The 22,848-nt window shown below is 55.3% G+C and overlaps 1 protein-coding gene and 1 long non-coding RNA gene across 2 annotated transcripts; one reads left to right on the top strand and one right to left on the bottom strand.

The window, feature by feature from the left end:
* Positions 1–292: 292 nt before the first annotated feature.
* Positions 293–21,947, top strand: MMP28 (matrix metallopeptidase 28). Its single transcript, XM_054593068.1, has 8 exons — positions 293–457; positions 9,508–9,587; positions 9,818–10,002; positions 14,877–15,101; positions 17,579–17,824; positions 19,536–19,685; positions 19,999–20,166; positions 20,989–21,947. Exons 1-8 carry the CDS (start codon positions 347–349, stop codon positions 21,381–21,383), a joined length of 1,560 nt encoding a protein of 519 aa, XP_054449043.1. The 5' UTR covers positions 293–346; the 3' UTR covers positions 21,384–21,947.
* On the bottom strand, positions 17,958–20,066 carry LOC129086505 (uncharacterized). The gene is made up of 3 exons (XR_008530820.1): positions 19,714–20,066; positions 19,315–19,370; positions 17,958–18,057 (listed from the first exon to the last, which is right to left on the bottom strand). It is a non-coding gene; the product is annotated as an uncharacterized LOC129086505 (long non-coding RNA).
* Positions 21,948–22,848: the final 901 nt, after the last annotated feature.

Raw genomic sequence — 22,848 nt, 5'->3', positions numbered from 1 at the left:
GTTCCTGCGGCGGAGTGGGGTGGGTGGGGCCGCAGGCTGGGCTCCCGCCCCTCCGCCCTCCCTCCTTCCCTCCCTCCCTTGCCTTCTAGGTCCCCGGGCGGGCGACCCACTGAGCAGGCACTGCCTCAGCTGGACGACCTCGGACCCGCTCTCGGAGAAGTGTCCCAGAGGAGGCGCCCAGCGCGCGGAGCCCGGGCACTGGCGACGCCCCAGAACCTTCCCCCTCCGCGCGCGGGGGCGCGAAGTCGGGGCATCCGCGGAGCCCCCAGCACTGCTGACGGCTGACGGGCTGCCCGCGCTCGGCAGCTCCCCGCTCCCCCGCGCTCCGCTGCAGCGCGGCGGCGCGATGGCCGCGCGGGTGGGCCTCCTGCTGCGCGCCCTGCCGCTGCTGCTGTGGGGCGGCCTGGGCGCCCAGGTCGCGGAGCGCCCGGGCCAGGAGCTGCGCAGGGAGGCAGAGGTAAGGGGTGTGTGCGGGGCGGAGCGGGTCTGCGTGGCCGAGAGCCGCGGGAACTTTGTGTGCAGGGCCCCCGGCCGTCCTAGCTTTGCTGCCTATCTGCGCTACCCCTCCCCCTGTCCTCTGCACCCTTCGCACTTGCACACAAAGAACCTGGGGCAGCGTTCGCCCCCGAGTCAGGGCTGGGACCGCACGGGCACGCGGATCTGCACGGAGTTTTCCGGGCGGGGGAAGGAGGGAGAGACAAGATGGTACAGACAGACGAGAGCTCAGAGAGAGGGAGCCCCTGCGCCCCAGCCCGGCACGGAGCCCTGCCCCTCACCGCCTTAGCTGGGGAGACTTGGCAGCTCATTCATCGGACGCCCCAGGCCCTCCCCGCGCGTCAGACACGGTGGAGGCCCCTAGGTTGGTGCGGTGTAGAGGGTACCGCTGACTGGGCTGGGACACCGGGGACAGGACTGGCTTTTCTGGGCGGGTGCTGCCACTAACCAGCTTGGGCAAGTCAGCGCCCAAGCTCAGGACGAGTTTCTTCAAGTGTGAAATGGTGCACTGCTCTCGAGAGTTGCTCCTGAGGAACTTCACACAGTGCTCCTGGGCTGAACTTAAGAAGAGAGGGCAGGAAGGTGGAGATGAACTGTAAAGATTTCCCTTGTCGTCTTCCTCCTTTGGACTCAGCGGCTCGCTGAAGGATGCATAAGGCGTAGGCGTGGAGGTGGACTTGGGACATCTACTGTCTAGATAAAGATGACTGTAACAATACACCAGTATCATTTCTTTGGCCTCCTAAGAAGTATTCCTGTCTGTGTTCTTACCTCTTCTCAGGAATAGGACTGGGGACTCCACTACTTTAAGGCGAAGGGACACGAGTTAAGTTCTAAATTACTAAGCTCAGCGCTCTGCCCTGAGACTCTCACTCACCTAAGAGCATCATTCCTTAAAAAGAAAAGAAAAGAAAAGAGCATCATTCTTGCTCTAAAACTGCCAGTTGAGCGCTCCTCAGGACCCTCCCACTCCCCTTCCCCAAAGAGTCGGTCTGAATCGGGGAAACGGAGGAAGGCCCTCGCTGAATGGTGCTTCCTTCCATCAACCAGCCCCTGTCCCTGCCCTGGAATGTCTTGGAAAAGACGCTGCTTCAACCAGGAGATCCTTTCTCAAATTCCCCGTCCAAGCACTGGTGTCTTGCTCTGTGCTCACTGCCTAAGGACAGTTAAAAGTCACTTTGGTTCTCTGAATTTAGAGTCTTACAACATCAAGTGCAGAATCTTTGTGGTCCCAGGAGAAAGCTTCCACCTCCCAAGCCAAGTCTTGTTAAGAGTCCCACTCCACCTCTCCCCAAGCCCAGGTCCCCGGAGATCCTTGGCAGGGGAATAGAGACAATGTCTACGCCGCTCAGGCCTGCGGCGGCCTCAGAGGGAGAGAATTTCATCTTGGGAGTGTGCTTGGGAAATGTAATATCTAGCAGATTAACTCTCTTTCAGTCTTTTTAACATAATTTGGGGGGAAGGGATTTAACTCTGAAAACAAGAAATATTTTAAAAACATTGAAGTCTCTGGACATGCGTAGTGGGTATGTAGTGTCTCCATGTGCCTGCCTATGCATGTACATACATATGTGTATATGTGTAAATTGGTGTGTGTGTCAGTATGTCTATGTGTGTTTCTGCATATGGTCAGTTGCATGGTCTTCAGTGTCAGACAGACCTGTGTGCAAACCAAAGGTTTAACCTCTGTGAAGCAGTTTTCTTCTCTGCACAGTAGGGGCTAAAAATGCCTGTTTCAAAAGATTATTGTGTGGATTCTTTGAGATCAGCACAGTCCCTCGGACATAGAATGCTGTCTATAAAAGGAAGTTGCTCTCAATGTTGTTGTTGTTCGTAGTTTTACCGTTATTTTAGAGAATAGTAAGGCAACTGTTTCCCGCACTGGACAACAGACAGCACGGGGCTGAGGTTCCTGAGATGATGTAGTTACTATGGCTACACTACCCATGTCCCTGAAACTTAGTCAAGTAAAACAACCGTGTGTTATGTTCTTAGATACCGTGGGTCAGAATTTCAAACAGAGCACCTCAGGGCAGCTTGTCTCTGCTCCACAGTGTCTGGAGATGGACTCATCTGAAGGCCGTTTACTCCCCTACCTGGTGGTTGGCGCTGGCTGGGCGCTGGCTGGGCGCTGGCTGGGCGCTGGCGGCCTCGGTTCTTCCCCGCCTGGGCCTGTCCGCAGGGCCTCCCCACGTGGCCAGTTTGGGCTGCCTCAGAGCATGGTGGACGGGCCTCCAGGAGGAGTGTTCTGGGTAGGAGAGAGGAGGGAGAGAGGGGGGCAGAAGACCCTGCGCCGTCCTGCTGACCTGGAGTAGGAGGTCGGGCAGCATCACTTCTGCTGGGGCAGTCATGGAGGGGCGGGCCGTGGGCCCCACGATCAGTGGGAGGGCTGTTGACGTCACATCGTGAGAAGAGCATGGAAATGGGAAATGGTGCGGCCATTCGGGGAAACTCAGCCACGCAAGGCAAGCCCCGTGATCACGCCAGCTCTTTGGCAGGTCCAAGTCCCTGACCGGCGCAGAGAACCCGACGCCGGGGGAGCAGAGCGGTCCTACTGAGCTCATGGGCAAAGGTCGGATTTCAGGACACAGAAGGAAAGAAAGAATAAAGACAAGCGGTGTGATCTTGTCCTTTCCTTCACTTCTCCAGGCTGCAGTTTCCTCTGCTGTAAAGGGAGTTGATTTTCTTAAAGGGCTTTTAAGGTTCTCTCCAGTGCTAACATTCTGTGGCCGTGGTGTGTTTGTGTGCCTGTGCGTGTGCGTGCGCATGCATATGTACGCCTCATCTGCTTGTGTGTCTGTGTTTGTCTGTCTGGACGTGTTCTTGTCCCCTTGTCTCCATGTGCATCCCTGTGCCCTGTGTGCATGGCTGTAAGCATCCCCTCTGTGCACACAAAGTAATATAGTTGAGGGCTTTCTGGAGTGGGCTTTGCCTGGGAGGAGCCTGGCTGCTTACAAAGCTGCATTATGAACAAGTTCATTGTTGCCCACTTGGGAAGCTAGGGCCGCTCACCACACTCGTGAGGAGGAAGGGCCTCCGCTGCTGAGCTGCAAGACTGAGAGTTAATGAATGACATCACCCCGGCCCCACTCCCATTCCCAGCCGGGCCCTTCCCTGTTCTTGGGCGACACGGACGATCCCGAGGGATCTATCTACCATGTTTCGCTCAGACTGTCCTTAGAACCACCAGGCAAGCGTGTCCAGGCCCAGCCTGCCGCTCAGGGGCCTCCGTATATCCGATGGCCCCTCCCAGTGTGCCGCACGGCGAGGAGCTGGGGAGTTTGTTTCTCCTGGGAGACGTTGGAGCTTCTGTGGAGTATCCACCCTCCAGATGCAGTGTCTGTTTCTCATACCCCAGAGCCATTCATTTGACTTTTTGTGAGTCAGAAACTCAGACGCCCGGGCGTGGAAGCCACACCAAGAGCTCAGCTCGGTGACTCACGGGTACAGGGTGAATAGAATTGCAGAAGAGGCTCTGAAAGGTCCTGGAGGGCCATGGGTTGGTGAGAAAGCAGTTGTCAAGCCACCTTGAAAACCTAGAAACCTAGTAAAACCTGCATGGTGGAAGCAGGGGCAAAGAATAGAGAGACAGGTGCTTGGTCCTTGGTGCCTCAAATTTAGCCCTGCAAGCCGAGTGAAGACCAAGGATCCCCACAGCATGGTTGTGTGACATCGGAAAAAGTACAAGACAGGGTATGGGCGGAGGCTGGCCAGCTAACGTTTCCCAGCATCCTTAAGGACAGAAAAGGAGAGGGGAGCAGGGGGTACGGTCAGAGGCATCTTGGTTATACCCAGACAGAATCTGTGAGTATGAGACTAGGGAAAAAGGGAAGGAAGAGCAGAGAAAGGGAGTCTGGCAGAGGGAAGGGCAAGCTTTCCCCCAAAATAATGGAAAGGGGCCAAGTTGGCCCCCCTGCCCCGAGCTTCAGTGGGCCCCAGGGGCCAGGGAGCGAAAGCTAAGACCCCTGGAGTCACATGTCTTTGTGACGGAGCGGAGCGTGCTCCAGGCCTGCGGAACACCTGCGGTGGGTCAGACGGCCGGGTTGGGTGTGATGGAAGAAGTGATCCCAGCCTCCATTGAAAGCCAGGTCAGTGGCCTGAGCAGCTCCTTCCCTCTGCTCCGCCCAGGACTTGCCTGTGGAGGAGACAGAAGGAAACCAGCTAGAAAGAGCCCTGGGTTTGCGTCGTTCTTCTTGGACGGCTGTCTGCCCTGTGGGGAGAGCAGCTCAGCCCCTGCTCCTTCCGTTTTAAAGCCCCTGAGTCACTTGTTTAAATGTGAAGGATTCAGACTCACACGCTGGTTCCGTCGCTCACTCAGACACTGCCCTCCGCTGAGACTGACTGTCCTGGTCTTTAAAATGGAAATAACAATGCCTTTCCTGTCTATATTCTTGCAAGGTGATTGCAAAGCTCAAAGCAGCTGTAACCCCCTCAAAAGCTCTACAACAGCGAAGAGCTCACTGTACTCCTGATTATCAGAAAACATTTTGATGTATAGGACATGCAAGGCACAATGCCCACCATCATCCTTTGCATCTTGACACGGCTAATAATGCCAAAGATGTATTGAATGATAAGCACAGTCATGTAGAGTCACTATGAAAAGACTAAAATTAAATGGAACATAAAATGAGATGGAATAAATCATAAGTAAAACAACCTGGTTTCTGTATGAGCTTGCCATTTTGCAATTTTTTAATTCCTCATTTCATTTTCGCTGCTGCAATTCTTTGATATAGAGGATATCACAGCCACTCTGGATCTGAGACTGGGAGCTGCTCCCCGCCCCCACAGACTTCCAGAAGTAAAGCTTTGTGATTATAGTGGGGAAAATAATGTTTTTAATGGGACAATTATCATAAAGCTTCCTAAGCATCTTCTTACTGGGTTTTCATGATGCTCCTATAAGAAACATAAGCTGTATTCTTTTTTTTTTTTTAGATTTCATTTATTTATTTTTAGAGAGAGGAGAAGGGAGGGAGAAAGAGAGGCAGGGCAACATCGATGTGTGGTTCCCTCTTATGCACCCCCAACTGGGGACCTGGCCTGCAACCCAAGCATGTGCCCTGACTGGGAATCGAACTGGTGACCCTTTGGTTCGCAGGCCGGCACTCAGTCCACTGAGCCACACCAGCCAGGGCATAAGCTGTATTCTTACCCCCATTTTATACCTTGGGGCACAGAGAGGGTGAGTAACATTGTCATTACTCACACAGGTAATCGGCTGCCAAAGCAAGGCTACAGTAATAGACAGAAGTGGAGTATAACAGAGCTCTAATCCAACCCTTGCATTTTACAGAAGAGAAAACTAAGGCCCAGAGAGGCACAGAGCTTGCCCAGGGACACACGGCCAGCAGCAGGAATACAACTCAAGACATAGTCCAGTGACTCAGAGTTCCTGACTCAGGCCTGGATTCGCTTTGCACCTTGTTGCTAGTCTTGCCCTGCTCTGAAATGGCCAGAATCTCCCTGTCCCTCAGGCATTAAATGGGCTGGGCTCTACACACCCTCCCACGACAAGTCAGGACCGGTGCAGGACTAGAACCCCCAGCGTTCTGATTCCACCCAGCTTTCTGGGTCCCGGGAAGAGCCCTTTATGTTTTACCCAAACACCCCCGACGCTCCCAGGGCTTTTTGGAGGCGACTTCCCAGGAAAGTGTCTCCAGCCGTGACCAAGTGGGTGAGGCAGGTTGGAACCAGCATTTAGGCCCAGGCAGGGTGAATCACCGAAGGGGCACAGCCTTGGGCTCCCCCAGAGAGGATGTGGGGAGAACAGGAAAGGGAGAAAGCCTGGTATTTGAATCACAAGGCGGAGAGGAACAGGCCAGGTACTATATCCAGGAACGGGGACAGGGAGACCCAGCGTGGGGCTCAGACAGGTCCGAGAGGGCACGGGCCCCCAGGGAAACAGCAGCCTGGGAGGGAAATGACTCCTCAAGGCGGTTAGTGTCGAGCTGAGACGGAACGAGAGCTCCAGCCTCTTCTCCTGGGGCCCCTTCGCTACACTGTCCCCTCCCCACAGGGGTGGGGACACGCGCACAGGGGTGTTTCCATCACCTTTGCAGGGGGAAACTGAGGCCCAGCAGATGGACTCGCAGAAGAGGGCTGGGGGCAGCTCCGGGAGCAGAGGTGTCGCAACCCTGCCTGCGCCTCCCCAGGGACCTAGGTCTACCCCCTGAACAGAGCGTTGGAGTGCTCAGCGCTGACAGCCTTAAGGGCGCCCTTCCTTGTGGTTAAAATCTTTCTAGTTATAGGTATATTAAACATAAAATAAGCATAAGAGTGTCCTTATGTCCTGCTAATCTCCATAATAACACTTCAGTGCTTTTATGGAAATACAAAATGTCAAATTCTTAACATTTCTTTTTCTCATTCTTTCGGTGTCTCTTGGCTGATGTTGTGAACACGTGCTCTTGGCGTCCCTGGAATTCAGCTATGCCTTGCAACCCACAGCGTCCCAGAGAGGGTCAGGAGAAAGACCTTCCCTCTGATGGACCCCTGAAAAAGGCCTCCACCCCAACCCTACCTTGTCTGCCAAAATACCAGGCAGGAAACAGGAGACGCCGCTCGTCAATTTCCCCTCCGGCCTCCCCCTCAGTCCAAGGCTTTCTTAGCTCCAGAACTGGAGCCAACTCCCTGATAAGGGCTGGGTGGGTTTGGGGGGAGGGACGCAAGGAGTACCAGTCTGTTGGCCTGTGACCCGGTCTCTTTCAAATCACTCACTCAGCAAAACTGCTTCTACGGAGACAAGTAATTCCCTGACTTGCCTTAAAAAGCCACTTTGTCCATCCTCACCAGGGGGAAGGGGACAGCCGGCAAGGAAGCGAGAGCCAGGCACCTGGCCGGGGTGAGGCAGTCCTGGGATAGAGCGCCTGAATGGAGGACGGAGCTGTAACTGCCTTACTCAGAGCAGCTCCCAGCTTGCGGACGGTTGCATTCCGAAAGTCTGCTGTTAGTTGTCCCTGTCAGCTAAATCAGCTCGATCGGCTGTTCATTGAACATGTACTACACACCAGGCACTCCACTGGGTGTGCATTGCTTTATTTAATCCTTCTGAGCATCCTGTGGGGGTTGCTCTTGTTCTCACATTGTGGGTGAGGAAATGGAGGCTCAAAGAAGTTAAGGAATTCGTTTCTGGCCACCCAGCAGGGCCAGGGTTGGGAACAGACTCTGGATTCCAAGCCCAGTGGCTCTTCCATGATGTCACACTATTTTGAGCAATAAATAGTCTTCCAGATTAAGTCACTAAGAACTCTTTTAATCCATTATGCAACCCAAAATAGCGCACATGGGCAAAGGGGGAAAAAAAAAAGAAAACAATGGTGCTGAAATTCTAATAAGTTCATGCAGAAAAACAGTAACACAGACTTAGGAGCTGTCCTGTTAACGAGAATAAGGGCTCCTTATGGAAAGTGGCTTCTTTGACAAGAGGACAGGGAGGTCACTAATGGTGGATGGAAATCCACAGAGAAGTCTGAATATTTACAAAGGTTTAGGGGCTGGTCATCCTGGCCCAGTGTCTGGTTTCCTACCCGTTTTGTGCCCTTTCTTGAGGCAGCAGCTCTAATTGGAGTTGACCTGAGTTAAGATATACGGCAAAGAAAAGTGACTGAGAGAACAAGGAAAACAGGAAATTATTTCTGTGCGGGTAGCGCAGCAAGGAGGGGTGAAAATGAAGAGACAGTATGTGTCTGTGTGAGAATTAAGCAGCTGAGGTGACACGGAAGAATCCATTCACGGAGCTTTATCAGCGAGAAGGGCAAGCTGGGAGCCCCGTACATTGATTCCCGCTCTGGGTGGGCCTAGTGACAGGTGAGGACAACGAGTCACACGCTTTTCTCCACTGGCTTTCAAGAACGTGGTTGGGCCACTGAGAAAGCAGCTTCCAGGTCTATGAGGGTGGGCAGTGAATGAAAGGCGTTTCGAGGGTGGGATGTGCTTGTTATACTAATTTCCTGGGAGGATCTTATCCAGATCCACAGCCAGGGGTGTCCAACCTGCGTCCCGTGGGCCACGTGTAGCCCAGGATGGCTGTGAACGCCGCCCAACACAAAACCGTACATTTACTTAAAACACGATGAGATTTTTTTGGGATATCGTGTCGCAATGTATTTAATGCGTGGCCCAAGACAACTCTTCTTCCAGTGTGGCCCAGAGACACCCAAAGGTTGGACACCCCGAACGCTGAGAGTTTCCAGCTTCTCCCCGGAGCCCCAGGATCACACAGCCGGTCCCCGTTGACACCATCAGAGTTCCCGTTAGCCGCGCCGCCCCAACCTGCTCCTCCCTCAGGCTCCCACACACCGTCCATGGCATCGTCTTCCGAAGCAGAAATTCAGGACCCATCCGGGGTTCCTCCCTTTCTTTCATTCCCCACAATTAATCCTTCAATAAGATAAAAATAAAACTCACATCTCTCGCCCCAGCAGGCAGTCCACCTCTCTCTCTGACGTCATCCCGTGCCCTGCTGCTCACGCGCACTGGGCGCCAGCCTCCTCTCCATTCCTTCAACAGGCCGCGCCATCCCTAGCTCGGCTTTGGCATTTGCTGCTCCTCTGCCCGGAAACCCCTTTCCCACCTCGTGGCATAGCTAGTTGCTTCTCTTTTTTTAAAAAAGATTTTATTTATTTATTTTTAGAGAGAGGGGAAGGGAGGGAGAAAGAGGGAGAGGAATATCAATGTGAGAGAGAAAGCCCCATCGGTTGCCCCTTGTGCGGTGCCTAGGGGCTAAACCTGCGACTTTTCGCTCTGTAGGACAATGCCCAACCAACTGAGTCACACCAGTCAGGGCTGCTTGGCCAGTTTTAAAAATGAGGAAGCTAAGTTTCACGAACATTGAGTGATTTGCCAAGACCATCCAGCTTGTCAATTGTTGGTGGCCCGGGGCTAAGTCCAGGTCCGGCTGACTTTGATCCCAGGACTTTTTCTGCCTTAGCTCGTAGAGCCTGTTGGGACCAAGGGAGGGAAAGGGCGCCGCACAGTGGGAAAAGCTGATGCTCGCCTCTCCCCCAGGCATTCCTGGAGAGGTATGGCTACCTCAGTGAACAGGTCTCCAAATCTGCCCCCTCCTCGCGATTCAGCAACGCCATCAGGTAGGATGGAGGGGTATGGAGGACTTGGGTGGCGGGGTGTAAGCTTGCGGTGTCTTCTCCCTCCTGGGGGAAGGCTGCCCCTCCACATGGGTCCGGGGACCGTGCTCCATTGCCCCTTCCCTCCACCCCCAACCCCCACCCCGTCCCAGCTTCCTGCTGTCCCCAGGGAAGCTCCCCGCCCTCACCCCCACCCTCCCTCTGTGGTCCTTTAACTCGATTCCTCCTGACAGGGAGTTCCAGTGGGTGTCCCAGCTGCCTGTCAGCGGCGTGCTGGACCCGGCCACCCTGCGCCAGATGGCACGGCCCCGCTGCGGGGTTGCAGATACTGACAGTCAGGCAACCTGGACCGAGAAGGTCAGTGCCCTGTTTGCTGGACGCCGGGCCAAGATGCGCAGGAAACGCTTTGCAAAGCAAGGTGAGCACTGGGAAAATGCAGAGAGGATGGGACCCCCACCATCCTGAAGCCCCGTGGCCAGAACCCCGGCTCAGCCTCGGACTGGGCTTTGTCCTGGGGCGGGGGAGGAGAGCAACTAGCACCTCTTGGACTCGAGGACCATGTTTGTGAACACAGACACTTAAACCAGAATTATGCCTGTGCTGCTGACTTTTCATGGTGCAAGTATTTTCCAGGGCGAACCCCATGGAGTCCACTTAGCTCCCTGATCAATCTGCTATGCAGGGCAGTTCAACTGTTGTCGACATTTTTCTTTATATCTTACTGGAGTTATTTTCATCAGAATCGGTTCTTTTCCTAAGAATTATGCAACAAAGATGTGATTCATCGATCAATTTGATTTTGTCCATGGCACATTTTTAACAGCTTTATTGAAATACAATCCACATACCATACAATTTACCCATTGAAAGTGTACAATCAGGGCTTTTAGGATGTTTGCAGAATTGTGCAACCATCACCACAATCTAATTCCAGAACATTCTCATCCCTTCAAACAGGAACACCATGCCCATAGCCGGCACTCCCCATTCTCCCCACCCTGGTTGCTAGTAACCGTTAATCTGCTCTCTGTCTCTATGGATTTGTCTACTCTGAACACTTCATCATAATACATTTTACACATTACACTCCCTGTTGTTATGATTTAGTTTTGTTTCTTTCTTCCCTTCTCTTCCTCTTCCTCCTTTTTGGCCAAATTCAATTTTCCAAGTTCAAATGTTATGATCTAAATTTATAAAGATTTTATTCTTTAGTCAATTCTTCGTCAGTAAGTTTCTCAGTGCCTGATTTTAACATCTTGATTGTTTCTGCTAAGTTTAACTTTCTCTGACCAATTTTTTGCAAATGTTCAAAATTTCTAACAAAATGGGGCTGTTTGGTCAGCTTTTCATCTGTCATTAATTTTACTACCAGCCCCTTGGGCTATTGCCTCTTTGAATTTGTGCAGCTGACTTCTGCAGACAATATCCAGGCGCATTGTTTTTATTTCTGAGCTCGTCTGAAAGGAAATGGTGGGCATTTCCCCTCAGCTGTTGGGGGGAAACACTTCCAGGTGTTTGCGAATGCAGCTCAGCTGTGTCTACCCTTCCAGCCACTCTGGGTCCCCAGCGTTGACCACTGTGCTCTGGGCAGCAGCGAGGAGGACGCGCATGAGCGCAGGAGACGCCCGCAGAGCAGGAAGAGCAACGGCCCTGGGGCGGGGCTCTGGGTTCAGCTGTGTGCTGGTCACTTTGCTCTGCTTCCTCCACTGAGACACAGGCCCTTTCGGGTCGCAAAGGGGAGATGAGCCCTGATAACCAAGGGGAAGAGCTGGTGACGACGCAGTGGGAAACGGGGCAGCCCCAGCACAGCCTCAGCACTGAGCCTTCCCGGCTGGAGCCTATGGAGAACTGGGACGATGTCCCCTGGACATTTAGGGCATCACCGGGGCACCCAGGCTGCCTCCTTCTAGTAGCATCTCATCCTCTCGTGCCCCGAGGGAGAAGGTGATGGAGTCTCTGTCACCGCCCGCTTTCAAGCACCCCTTTTAGATGGAGGTTTGGGTTAAGGCACTTCCCTCCCCGGCAGGTGGCTTCACCCCACCGGCCTGGCCCCATTTCACTGTCCGACACTGACCCCTAGTCCAGACAGCGGTGGCCCGATCAGAGAAAGAATTTCCCTCTTAGTCACAATGTGACCCACAGCAGCTTAACTTCCTTTATCTCCTGGGTGGGAAAATATTCCTTAGAAGGAAGCTGTGGGCTTGGCAGGCGCTGAGCACTTCCAATGCCTTAGGAAAGAAAATGTAATAATAACAGTGAACACTCGCTGAGCATTTATGATGTGCCAAGCCCAGTTGTAAATAGATTAACTCATTTGTTCCCGTAACAACACTCTGAGATAGGTACCAATTTCACCCTCATTTACAGATGGGCAAACTGATGGGCAACCTTCCCAGGGCCAAATAGCCTCTGTCACTGGGAGGATTGAGTGATGGTCTAGATGTGGAAACCCCCAGAATATGAGCAGGTGCTTAAAAAATGACGTGGATTCCCACGCCATTGACTTTGCGTCCTGAGGACAAAGGCCGTGCAGATGAAGCCGGGCCCCGGGGCGGGGCTGCCAGGTAAAAAGCAGGCTCCCCAGTTGGAGTTCAATGTCAGATCAACAACAAAGAAACGGTTTGTTTTTACATACTTAGACTTAAAAAATTCCTTGTCGTGGATCTAAAATTCAAATGTAACCACAGTCTATATTTGGATTTGCTCAGTCTGGCAACCTCGTCCCGAATGCCTGCTCACCCTGCTCCTGCAGGGCTCGTTTACAATCCAGTCCCGCTGCTCCCTCACAGCACTGGGGCCCGGGGTGGGGGGGCAGGGGGCCCAGGGGGCCCAGGGGGCCCGGGGCGGAAGCAGGAATGGCTGCTTACCGAGCGCCCAGCCCATGCCAGGCGGCGGCAGGTTGCTGTTTCATTTCTACCATGAGATAAGTCTCATCAACCCCACTTCGCAAATAGGGAAACTGAGGCTTGGAGGGCTTCTATAATTTGTTACATAAGGTTGTAAGTCGAGATACTGAGAGTCCAACCCTGTTCTTTCCACCACGGCGGTGGCCTTTTGGAAGCCCGGACTCCAGCCCAGGTCCCCCCCAAGCAGGGAATCTAGCGCTCTCCCCTCCCCCCCCTTTTCTTTCCTCTCCCTTTTTGGATTTCAGATAAAGGGCGTGGGGTGCCATGCCAGGTGCTACAGTGGCCTGGCGATCGCCATGGAAACCAGCCCTGCTCAGCCAGGAGATTGGAATGGGGCCTGCGGCAGCCAGCCTGCTCCAGGGACCAAACCGAGAAGGAGTGAGGGCACAGGGCTCAGGCTGCCGGCCCGGCTCCTTCCTTCCTGGCAGGCACACCAACAACCCACCACCCTGTTGCCCACCCCAAGGAAAATCAGTCGTTTTCTCTCGATTCCTGTTCCTAGTTGTCCTCCTTATCCCTACCCTCTACCCCCGACATGCACAGTTTCACAGAGGATTTTTATCCTGTGGGTTGTCGCCTTTGCTGGCTACCCCGCATGAGAGAATCGCCCACCCTCCCTGTTTCCTGCGCTTGGAGTGAAGAGCACCCCTAACTGCAAAGAGGCTGAAGGAGCAGCCTCCTAGTTTTCTAGAAGCTGGAAGGCTGGAGGTGGGGAGGAGGAGGCTGGGAGCTGCTTACCCATAGCGGGGCGCCAGAGAGCCCGGCCCCAGCTGGTCCGGTGCCCAGGGAGGGCTCGCAATGCGCTAGGAGTGTCCTGCGCCTCTGGCCGCCAGGCCTCTCCTCCCTTAGAACCCTTCCCTCTCCCCTCCCTGAGGGCTCGTCAGTGGCTGCGAGGGGTTGGGTGTCTGCCAGGCCAAACAGGCCCCGGGGAGGCAGCATTGCCTTGAATGGAGCTTGGCTCAGGGGTGAGCGAGGGGACGTTCCCCTCCCCCCTTCTCCACGGGGGATGGGAAGGGGGAGGGTGCGCCCAGCTCTTCGTTCTCTGAGACCCTCCCTTCCATCCAGAGGAGTTTAGCTCTCTGCAGAGCCCCTGCTTTGACCCCCAGGGGCCATGGTTAGGCAAATGTACGAGCCTTGAGTCTTAGCAAATATGTTTGCCTATCTGTCTGGTGTAGTGGAAAATGCACTGAATTAGGTGGCAGGGCCTGGGCTCCTACTCACTCAGCCCGTGACCCTGGGGACATTTCTTCCCTGGTGTCATATCCCCCAAATAGAGGAGAGGTTGAACAGGAAGTGCCTGAATTTCCACGACTTCACTCCTCTTGCCTGGTTCAGACAAGGATTAGGACAAAGGGGCAGGAGGCTCGAACCTTCAACTGCCCCCCCCAGGGGATAGGGGGCTGTGCCCACTAGCCTGGTCTCCTAGCCCGGTTTGGGCCTGACCTGCCCACTTGTCACGCAGGCCCCAGGGATTTGGTCCATTTGGGAAACAGAGCTCCCAAAACGTGATTCTCATGTGTTCCTGAGCCCGGGAGTCCTGCCTCCAAGCTGTGAGTGGCCCACTTGGGGTCACAGTCTCAGTCCCTGAACTTGCAGGTTCAGAAATAGCCCAGGAAGAACTCAGAGCATAGGCCTTCCAAGCGCCCCGGCCTGGGCGTGTGGCGAGCGGCGCTGGCCCCAGGCTAGCGGGACCTGGGCTCGGGCAAGGGGCCTGCGCCTCAGGCCGCAGGGAGGGATTGCGTTCTGGGCAAAGGAATAGAAACACTTAACTAAGTGGAGATGGAAAAATTTCTCTCGGTCACTGACAAAACACACCCTTTGTTCTTGTTTTCACCTCAGAGCTCTCCAGAGTCCCTGAGGAAGTGAGGGGGAGGCGAGGGGTCAGGGAAGGACCTCGAATAAATGGGTGTTGTGGTCGCTGCCCCGGGCACTAGGAAGGGAGGCAGCAGGAGGGTGTGAGGGTATGGAGCGGAGGAAGGGGGGGCAGGCAGCGGCCCCACCTCTCCCCGACCCTGACCCCCTGACCCGTGGACAGGGGCTGGGGCTTGCTGCAGCGGGAGGTGCAGAGGGCTTTTCAGGCTCAGCCCAGGTTGTGGGGAAGAGCCCAGACCAGAGAGTCCTTTAGGTTGGGGGCTTTTCCTAGGCAGAGGCTGCATCTCCCTCATCATACTTTGGAGGGGGATGTGGCTTGGCCCAGGTCCTGTGGGACTTCCGTAGGCCAGCCCAGCACACTGGGGACTCCGCAGGACAAGGGTAGCCCGATCTGTCTGAGAGCAGTGTCTGAGAGCAGCACCAGATCAGGGGCTCCCCGGGGGAGGGCCTATCTCCCTATTATCCGCGTTCTGGGACCAGTCCCAGGTTCTGACACGGCCTCTCTTGGTGGCAGGCAACAAGTGGTACAAGCAGCACCTCTCCTACCGCCTGGTGAACTGGCCCCAGCACCTGCCGGAACCAGCAGTCCGGGGGGCGGTGCGCGCCGCCTTCCAGGTGTGGAGCAACGTCTCAGCGCTGGAGTTCTGGGAGGCCCCAGCCACAGGCCCTGCCGACATCCGCCTCACGTTCTTCCAGGGGGACCATAACGACGGGCTGAGCAACGCTTTTGATGGCCCAGGTGCTGACAGCCTCTCTCCCACGTGGCAGGAAGGGGACCCAACTAGCCTATGGAGGGCGATGGGGTGCGTGCTCTCCCTGTGGCCTTGGCCAAGCTGCATCCCCCTCCAAAGAACCCCAGTCTCCTCATCTATCAAATGGGAAACAGTGGTCCCTGCCCTACTATGTGCCATATGGCTGTTGGGTCAGATGAGGTTCTGCATGGAAAGTGTTTTGCAAACTCAGACGAGTGTCATCAATTCTGGGAGAATCTTCTGAGGTCCATCACGCAGGCAAGCCTGTGCCTCTCTGGTTCTCCAGGACTGGATGTTCTCCAGGACTGGACGTTCTCCAGACCAAGGTCCTAAAAACATCCCGAGGCCATCACTACCCCACCCTGCCCCTCCTCAACCCACCGTCACAGTCACTGCCTCAGAGCGAGAGGCACCTACCGGCTCCCTGCCACAGAGGCGCTTCGCGTGCCCGTGGCCCACACGGCCTCCCTGTTTGCCTCCGACCTGAAGGCTCCAGGCTCCGGGCTGCAATTTGAACTGCTGACCCCGCCCCCGCCCCGCCCCGCCCCGCCCCACCCAGCCTGGCCTTCAGACACTGAATGTAGGTTACCTATGCATCCTCCCACGCCTCCCTGCTCAGGAGCCAGGAAACCTGATCAGACCGCTCTAGGTGGGGACTCGCCCTTCGCCCTTCGTCTGGGCTGGGAACTTGGGCCCCAACTCCCCTGCACTGACCTGCTTTCCATCAAGCCCACTTGGACTCAGAGCAAAGCCACTTCCAAGTGGGGACCAGGGTAGGGCTGGGAGAAATCTAGGCTTTTTGAGAATCCACATGTAGGACACATACGGGCTTGCATGTAACTCATTTCGCCCCGTGATAGCTACATGAGATGTTTCTTTCCGTCCCCAGGTGGAGTCTGGTAGCTAAGGCTGCCCTGGACTGGGAGTCAGTTCTTTGATGTGAGGCAGGTGCTTTTTATTTTTTTTAACAGAGAGAGAGCAGGGAAGGGAGGGGAAAATAGAGGGAGAGAAACATCAATGTGTGATTGCCTCTCAAGTGCCCCCTACTGGGGACCTGGCCCGCAACCCAGGCATGTGCCCTGACTCAGGATTGAACTGGCAGCCTTTTGGTTCTCAGGCCAGCACTCAATCCACTGAGCCCCACCAGCCAGGGCATGCTTTGTCTTTTTGAGGTTAGTAAAAAACCTGCCCATCTGTTCCTCCAGATGATTGCGAGAGCTGAATGGAGAAGCTAACATTGCTTGAAACAGTTCAAAGCACATTCAGAATAGGAGGCGTGTTTTCCTCCTACACATGGCCAGTTCTCATGCCCCGTGAGGCTCTCCTTTATCTTTTTTTTTATATCCTCACCTGAGGGTATTTTGTTTATTTTTATAGAGAGGAAGAGAGTGAGGGTGGGGAAGAGAGAGAGAGAGAGAGAGAGAGAGAGAGAGAGAGAGAGAAACATCCACCAGTAGCACCCCAACCGGGGATCCTAGGTATGTGCTCTGACCAGGGATCGAACCGACAGCTTTTGGCGTGCAGGACAAACTAAGCCACCTGGCCGGGGCCTTGAGGCTCTCCTTCAATGTTAGTCCTGACCTTTGTCAGTCCCTGTTGGCCCGGGTTCCAAGGAGGCAGCACTCACTGGAAGGACCCTTAACAGGCCTCCAGGCCGACGTCATCACAGCGCAGTTCGCGGCCCCGTGCCCCTGCGGCGAGTGAACTGTGAGCGTGGGCCCTGAAAACTGCATGGCTGACGAGCTTCTGGGGCACCTACACGCTTGGGGGTCACTGACCCAGCCCGACTCCCTCTGCTCACTCCCATTACCAGTGGGGAGGTAGAGACCCACAGAGGGAAGGCAAGAGCGCAAGAATAGGTATACTTTCTTATGAAAGAAACTGCTCATACGCATAAACACACCTGGCGCCCAGGTCAGGAAACAAACATTACCAACACCCCAGATGGTCCCGTTGTGCTCCATTCTGGGGTAACCACTATGCCCGCTCCTAGGTCTTTTAGAAATCAATTCCTATGTAGCATTTATTATATGCTAGGTACATACTGAGTATATGTAACATACACAGATACACACATCCCTTTTTAATCCTCAGGGGGGAGAAAAAACCCTGTGAGGAAGGACCTTATTATCATCACTCCTATTTTCAGATCAGAAAGATAAGGCACAGAGGAGTTAAGACATTTGCCCAAGGTCACACAGCTAGCAAATGGTAAAACCAGGACTGGAACCCAGGCACTTTGACCCCATGCTGTATGTACACCACGCTGCCTCTTAGCGTCCATACCCCACAGCCTCATCATGTGTTCACTGCTCCACATTTCAGCTTCTGCCAGACTTAATTAGGAGGGAAATTATCCAGCAGGAAACAGCCCCACACCTCCCAAGGGCATCTGCGGCGGGAGAAAGGGAGCTTGGGGACGCAGTGGGAGGTGGCTTCCCCTGACTCTCCGCGTCGCCTGCAGGGGGCGCCCTGGCGCACGCCTTTCTGCCCCGTCGGGGCGAAGCTCACTTCGACCAAGACGAGCACTGGTCCCTGACCCGCCGCCGCGGGCGCAACCTGTTCGTGGTGCTGGCGCACGAAATCGGCCACACGCTCGGCCTGACCCACTCGCCCGCGCCGCGCGCGCTCATGGCACCCTACTACAAGAGGCTGGGCCGCGACGCGCTGCTCAGCTGGGACGACGTGCTGGCGGTGCAGAGCCTGTACGGTGAGCCCCTGGTCGTGCCCGCCGCGGGTCCCACCCCTGCCTCCCCCCAACACCCCCCGCCCCCGTCTCCTGCCAACCCCACCCCGCCCCCTCCGTCTCCTCCCACCCCCACCCCCCGACCCTTGCTTGCCGTGCTCGGGTACCGGCTCCTCCAATTGGATCCCCTGTCGGGAGCTCAGGAATCTGGCCTCCTCCGTCCCGGGTCCTTCCCAATTCTCGGGCTCCCCTGAAATCTGAGCAACTTAGAGTTACCTCGTGCTCCTGCACCCCCCCTCCGTGGGTGCCCCCTATCCATCCCAACGAATTCCTGTGCGCAGTCCTTGCGTTCCGATTCCTGATTCCTGCACACGCACGCGCGCGCGCGCGCAGACACACACCCCCCCCTCGAGTCCGCAGCTGCACCACCCCGACCCAATCCTCAGTCCCACCCCTTCCCGCACCCCAGACCCCCGGCCCTCATTCCTGCTGCGCGCTGTGCTTTCTGTCTAGTCCCCAACCTCCCCCCAAGCTTGGGCCTCTGCCTGGCGGACTCGGAAAGATCCGTCCCATATTGAACTGATCAGCACCGCCGCCCAGGGACCTGCCTGGACCCCAGCACCAGCGCCTGTCTCCCTCCCAGTGCGCTGGTGCGGCAGGGCCCCGAACCCTGGGTTCAGGTCTCTTCCATTCCTGATCAGTAGTTGCTTTTGGGCAAAGCATTTTCCCTCTGAGAAAATTTTACCTTCTGAGAAAATGGATAATAATTGAGGCCCTGCTTACCTCACAAGCTTGTTGTACTACCCTGAGCATGCACATGCCTTGTGGCCTAAGAAACCTACAGCTGCTACCATCTTTTGCTGTGTATAATGCGCTCCCGTGTGTAATGCGCACCCACATTTTTGGCCCAAACTCTCAGGAAAAAAGAAAATCTTTTATTTTAATTTTTAAATTCAATTACTTATTTATATCTGAAACAAAACTGATTATCATATTCTAGGGTATTATTTTGCATATGAATATCGTTATTGTTTTGTAGGGCCACACTTTAACGCATAAGCATAAATAAATTTAAGACATTTATATAGACACAAAATTAGTACTACCTATGTATCATGCACATCGTTATTTTTCCCTCAAAAATTTGGACAAAAGGTGCGCATTATACATGGCAAAATACAGGTATTTCATGAGTGTCTACCACGGGCCAGGCACTTAACATACAACACAGCCATAAGCGTCTTTTTGTTCACAGATGAGGAAAAGGGGGGAACGAGAGATTAGGTGACTGTCTGAGGTCACACAGCTAGGAAGTTGCAGACCAGGATCCGGGAGCTGATGCCAAATTTTGGACTCTGCCTCATTCTTCTAAGTGTGGCGATGTGATTATTTCAAGTGCTTGTGATTAACACAGCTGGCGCCGCTGAGCCCTGCCTTCACGCCACTGCCTTGTCCAGGGCTCTTGGCACTTCTTGGTTCCAAAGCCTGCTAGCCCCGCTTCAGCTGTATCTCACCTGGCGCCTCTTTCCCAGGCTGACAGGCGAGAAGGCTTCTGAATTCAGTGCTCGGGCTGAAAGAAACAACAAAGGCAGTTCAGAGCCCCTACCCTGCTCTCCTCCCCTGCCCCTCAGGGCAGAGAAGGGTGGAAGGGACCACGGGGGAGGGTTCCCTGAGCCCTCAGTACATGCCCCCCCCAACACCGTGCATTCCTTCCCTGTTCTCCTTACCCATGCAGGGAAGCCCCAGGGGGGCTCTGTCACGGTCCAGCTCCCAGGGAAGCTGTTCACTGACTTTGAGGCCTGGGACCCCCACAGACCCCAGGGAAGGCGCCCTGGAACCCAGGTTCCTAAATATTGCCACTCTTCCTTCGATGCCATTACTGTAGGTAAGTGGATCACCCACGATTTACTCACCTCTTCCCTTGTCCCCACACATCTCCAGGGGTCTCCAGGGCAGGAGTTCAAGGTGGGGGAGGGTATAAATGATAAAATCCAGAAATCCCAAGCCAAAAGCACGGGAGCAAGCCCACACCAGGCAAAACCCTGCTTTCTCCTGCACACCTTCCCTTCTGCCCCAGCCGGGCTCGCTGCTGCCTCTCCAGTCAGTTTCGGAAGCTGGGTTCTAGGAATGTGCCCTCCCTGGAAGGAAGGCAGGAGGCTGATGGTCACTGCTCTACTCTCTCTCATCTCTCTGGGCAGACGGGCAACAGCGACTGTACATTTTTCAAGGGAGCCACTTCTGGGAGGTGGCAGCTGATGGCAATGCCTCAGAGCCCCGCCCACTGCAGGAAAGGTGGGCTGGGCTGCCCCCCAACATTGAGGCTGCTGCAGTGTCGTTGGAGAACGGAGACTTCTACTTCTTCAAAGGTACCAACCCTGGGGCAGATGAGGAAACGGAGACCGGAAAAAGGAAAGGTGTGATGCCCAAGGTCAAATGGGGGGAGGCATTTCAATTCCAACCCGAACCTGTGGCTTGGGAAACTACCAAGAGGTTCCTTTAGCAGCGGATTGAAGAGGCGGTATCAAGGTTACCCTAGAGAGAGAGGGTGGAAGGGTTCCAGAGAAGACTCTAGAATGAAGCCAAGGACTACCCCTGAGTTGTGCAATTCACCAGAAAGTCATACCTTTCTTGGAATCCTGGCTGCGTGAGGTTGGGCATGTCGCTTAACTCTCGGAGCTTCAATTTCTTGGATGGGGAAACCAATCCGTCAGGTTTGTTGGGGAAGAAGGATGAACATAATGCCTGAGCAGAGTGCAGTCAGTTACTTCCGTAAATAGTGTCCATTCATTCATTCACTCATTCAACAGGCACTGTGCTGGGCTACATTAGTGAACTAAGCAAAACTCCCTGCCGTCCTAGAACTATTGGTGGTAATGGCAGTGAAAGAAGCCTGTGGCCTTCCCTGGAGGCCAGTCCTCACCCCGGGACGGGACCCTGCTACGCAGAGCAGGGGTATATAGATGTTCTTTTAGCTCTGCCTGCCCTCTGCTGACACCTGCTGGAAGTCCAGGCCACAACAGTTCCCTGCTCTTTATAACTAAATATTAGCACGTTCCATTTTATCTCAAATATGAACCACCTTGAGTTCCAACACAAGAGGGAGCCGGGGTATGGGGGGGACAGAGCTGGGGCGGAGGACCAAAGGGCGGGAGCTGCCGGCTCACCCTAGCTCTCCCAATGCCCCACAGGGAGTCGATGCTGGAGGTTTCAGGGCTCCAAGCCAGTGTGGGGCTCTCCACAGCCGTGCCGGGCAGGGGGCCTGCCACGGCACCCCGATGCCGCCCTCTTCTTTCCTGCTCTGCGCCGTCTTGTCCTCTTCAAGGGCGCCCGCTACTATGTGCTGGCCCGAGACGGTCTGCAGGTGGAGCCCTACTACCCCCGAGGCCTGCAGGACTGGGGTGGTGTCCCCGAAGAGGTCAGCGGTGCCCTGCCCCAGCCGGACGGCTCCGTCATCTTCTTCAGAGACGACCGCTACTGGCACCTGGACCAGAACAAACTACGGGTGACCTCCTCAGGCCGCTGGGCGGCAGAGCTGCCCTGGATGGGCTGCTGGCACGTCAACTCCGGTGGCGCCCTGTTCTGAAGTCACGCCCACCTCTCAGTGAACTGCTGGTGCTCTCACGGCCAACGTGTGTGCCCTGCTCAAGGGGCAGAGCCTGCTTTGGAAGCCTCTGAGCCTCCCTGCAGAAGACCCAGCAGAGGAGTTTGCGTTTGTTCCCAGGAGAATGTGCCATTGTGCTGTCCCCACCACATGGAGATGGCACTGGGATCAATCCAAGGAGAAGCCAAAAAGGGTCGAAGACTCCACAGCCTTTTCCCCAAGGACTCTTTCCTCCCCAGGCCTTGGGGATTTTATTTTATTTTTTTCTGCTAGGGATGCAGCTCCTGTCTATGAGGCAGCAGCACTGGGCAACGAGGGAGGATGCAAATCTCAACAGAAAGGTTGGGGCCACCTTGCGAGACTGTCATCTTCCCTTCAGGGCCTTCTGACTCAATTTTTGGACAACTGTATTATGTTTATTCAGAGGCCCCGCCCCCCAGGAAGCCTGGATGGGTTGGGCACGAGGGTTTCCAACCTCCGAGGCCCTGAGGGATGAGGACCCCGAGCAAGAGGGAGGCCGCTGCAGTCCTGCCGGCCCTGCTGTTTTGCAGGAGCCTGGCCTAAAGAGGTGTCTCCAGCTGGCGGGCCTGGAGGCACCAACCAGCCTTCCCTGGAAGAGTTTCCAGTGAGAGCAGGTGGCCATGGATGCTGGAGAGGCAGAGACCATGGCCTTCCGACCACGCAAGGACCTGCCGCGCGCGCGTGTGTGTGTGTGTGTGTGTGTGTGTAGGGGGGATGGTTGTGATAGGGAGAGGGGGCCTGCCTCTCTTCAGAAAGCTAAATGTCCTTGCCCCCCGCCCCCCGCAGGCCAGATGGAGAACCGCGTGTGGCAGGGAGAGGACCGGAGCCTCTCTTGGGGGGGTCTGGACTGCTGGGGGCGCTGCAGGCGTGGGAGGCCTCCGTTCCCAGTGCCCCATTCTCCAGGCCACACACACGCCACACCCCAGGAGCTCCTGCTGGCTGGCCAAGAACAGCTGGATTTCTAGAGACGGAACCAGAGCCCCCGCCGCCCTGCCCTGTGCCTCAGCAGGCGCTCTAGCGTCAGGGTCTCAGGCCTTCCGCCCTCCACACCTGCCTCATTTGCATTTGCACGCACACTGACCTCTGCCAGACCCGGGCTTCCAGGGGGCCGCAAGAATGGCTTGGCAAGGTTCCGCCCTCAGCTCCCCACGGGCATTCCTGGCCCTGTGCCTTCGTTTTTTATTTTTTATTTTATTTTTCTGTGCAGTGGGGAGAATGGCCTTTGACTGCCCTTGGATGCAAGTGCTTTGTGCCGCCCTGACCTGGGGGGGGCGGGGGGGGAGGGCTGTCCGCGTGCCCTGTTCTGCAGAGGGCAAGGAGGGGCAACTTCCCCACTCTCCGGAGCCGCCTGGCCCCCACGTCAAGGCACTGACACTTTGCTTACAGCTTTATTGAATGATTTGAGGGGAAGAAGCCGGTTTCTCGG

This window comes from Pteronotus mesoamericanus, unplaced genomic scaffold (assembly GCF_021234165.1).
Source record: "Pteronotus mesoamericanus isolate MK-2021 breed Mesoamerican mustached bat unplaced genomic scaffold, CSHL_Meso_final scaffold_408, whole genome shotgun sequence".
Lineage (NCBI taxonomy): Eukaryota > Metazoa > Chordata > Mammalia > Chiroptera > Mormoopidae > Pteronotus > Pteronotus mesoamericanus.
Note: the sequence above shows the minus strand (reverse complement) of the source record. Positions and strands in the feature narration are given on the sequence as shown.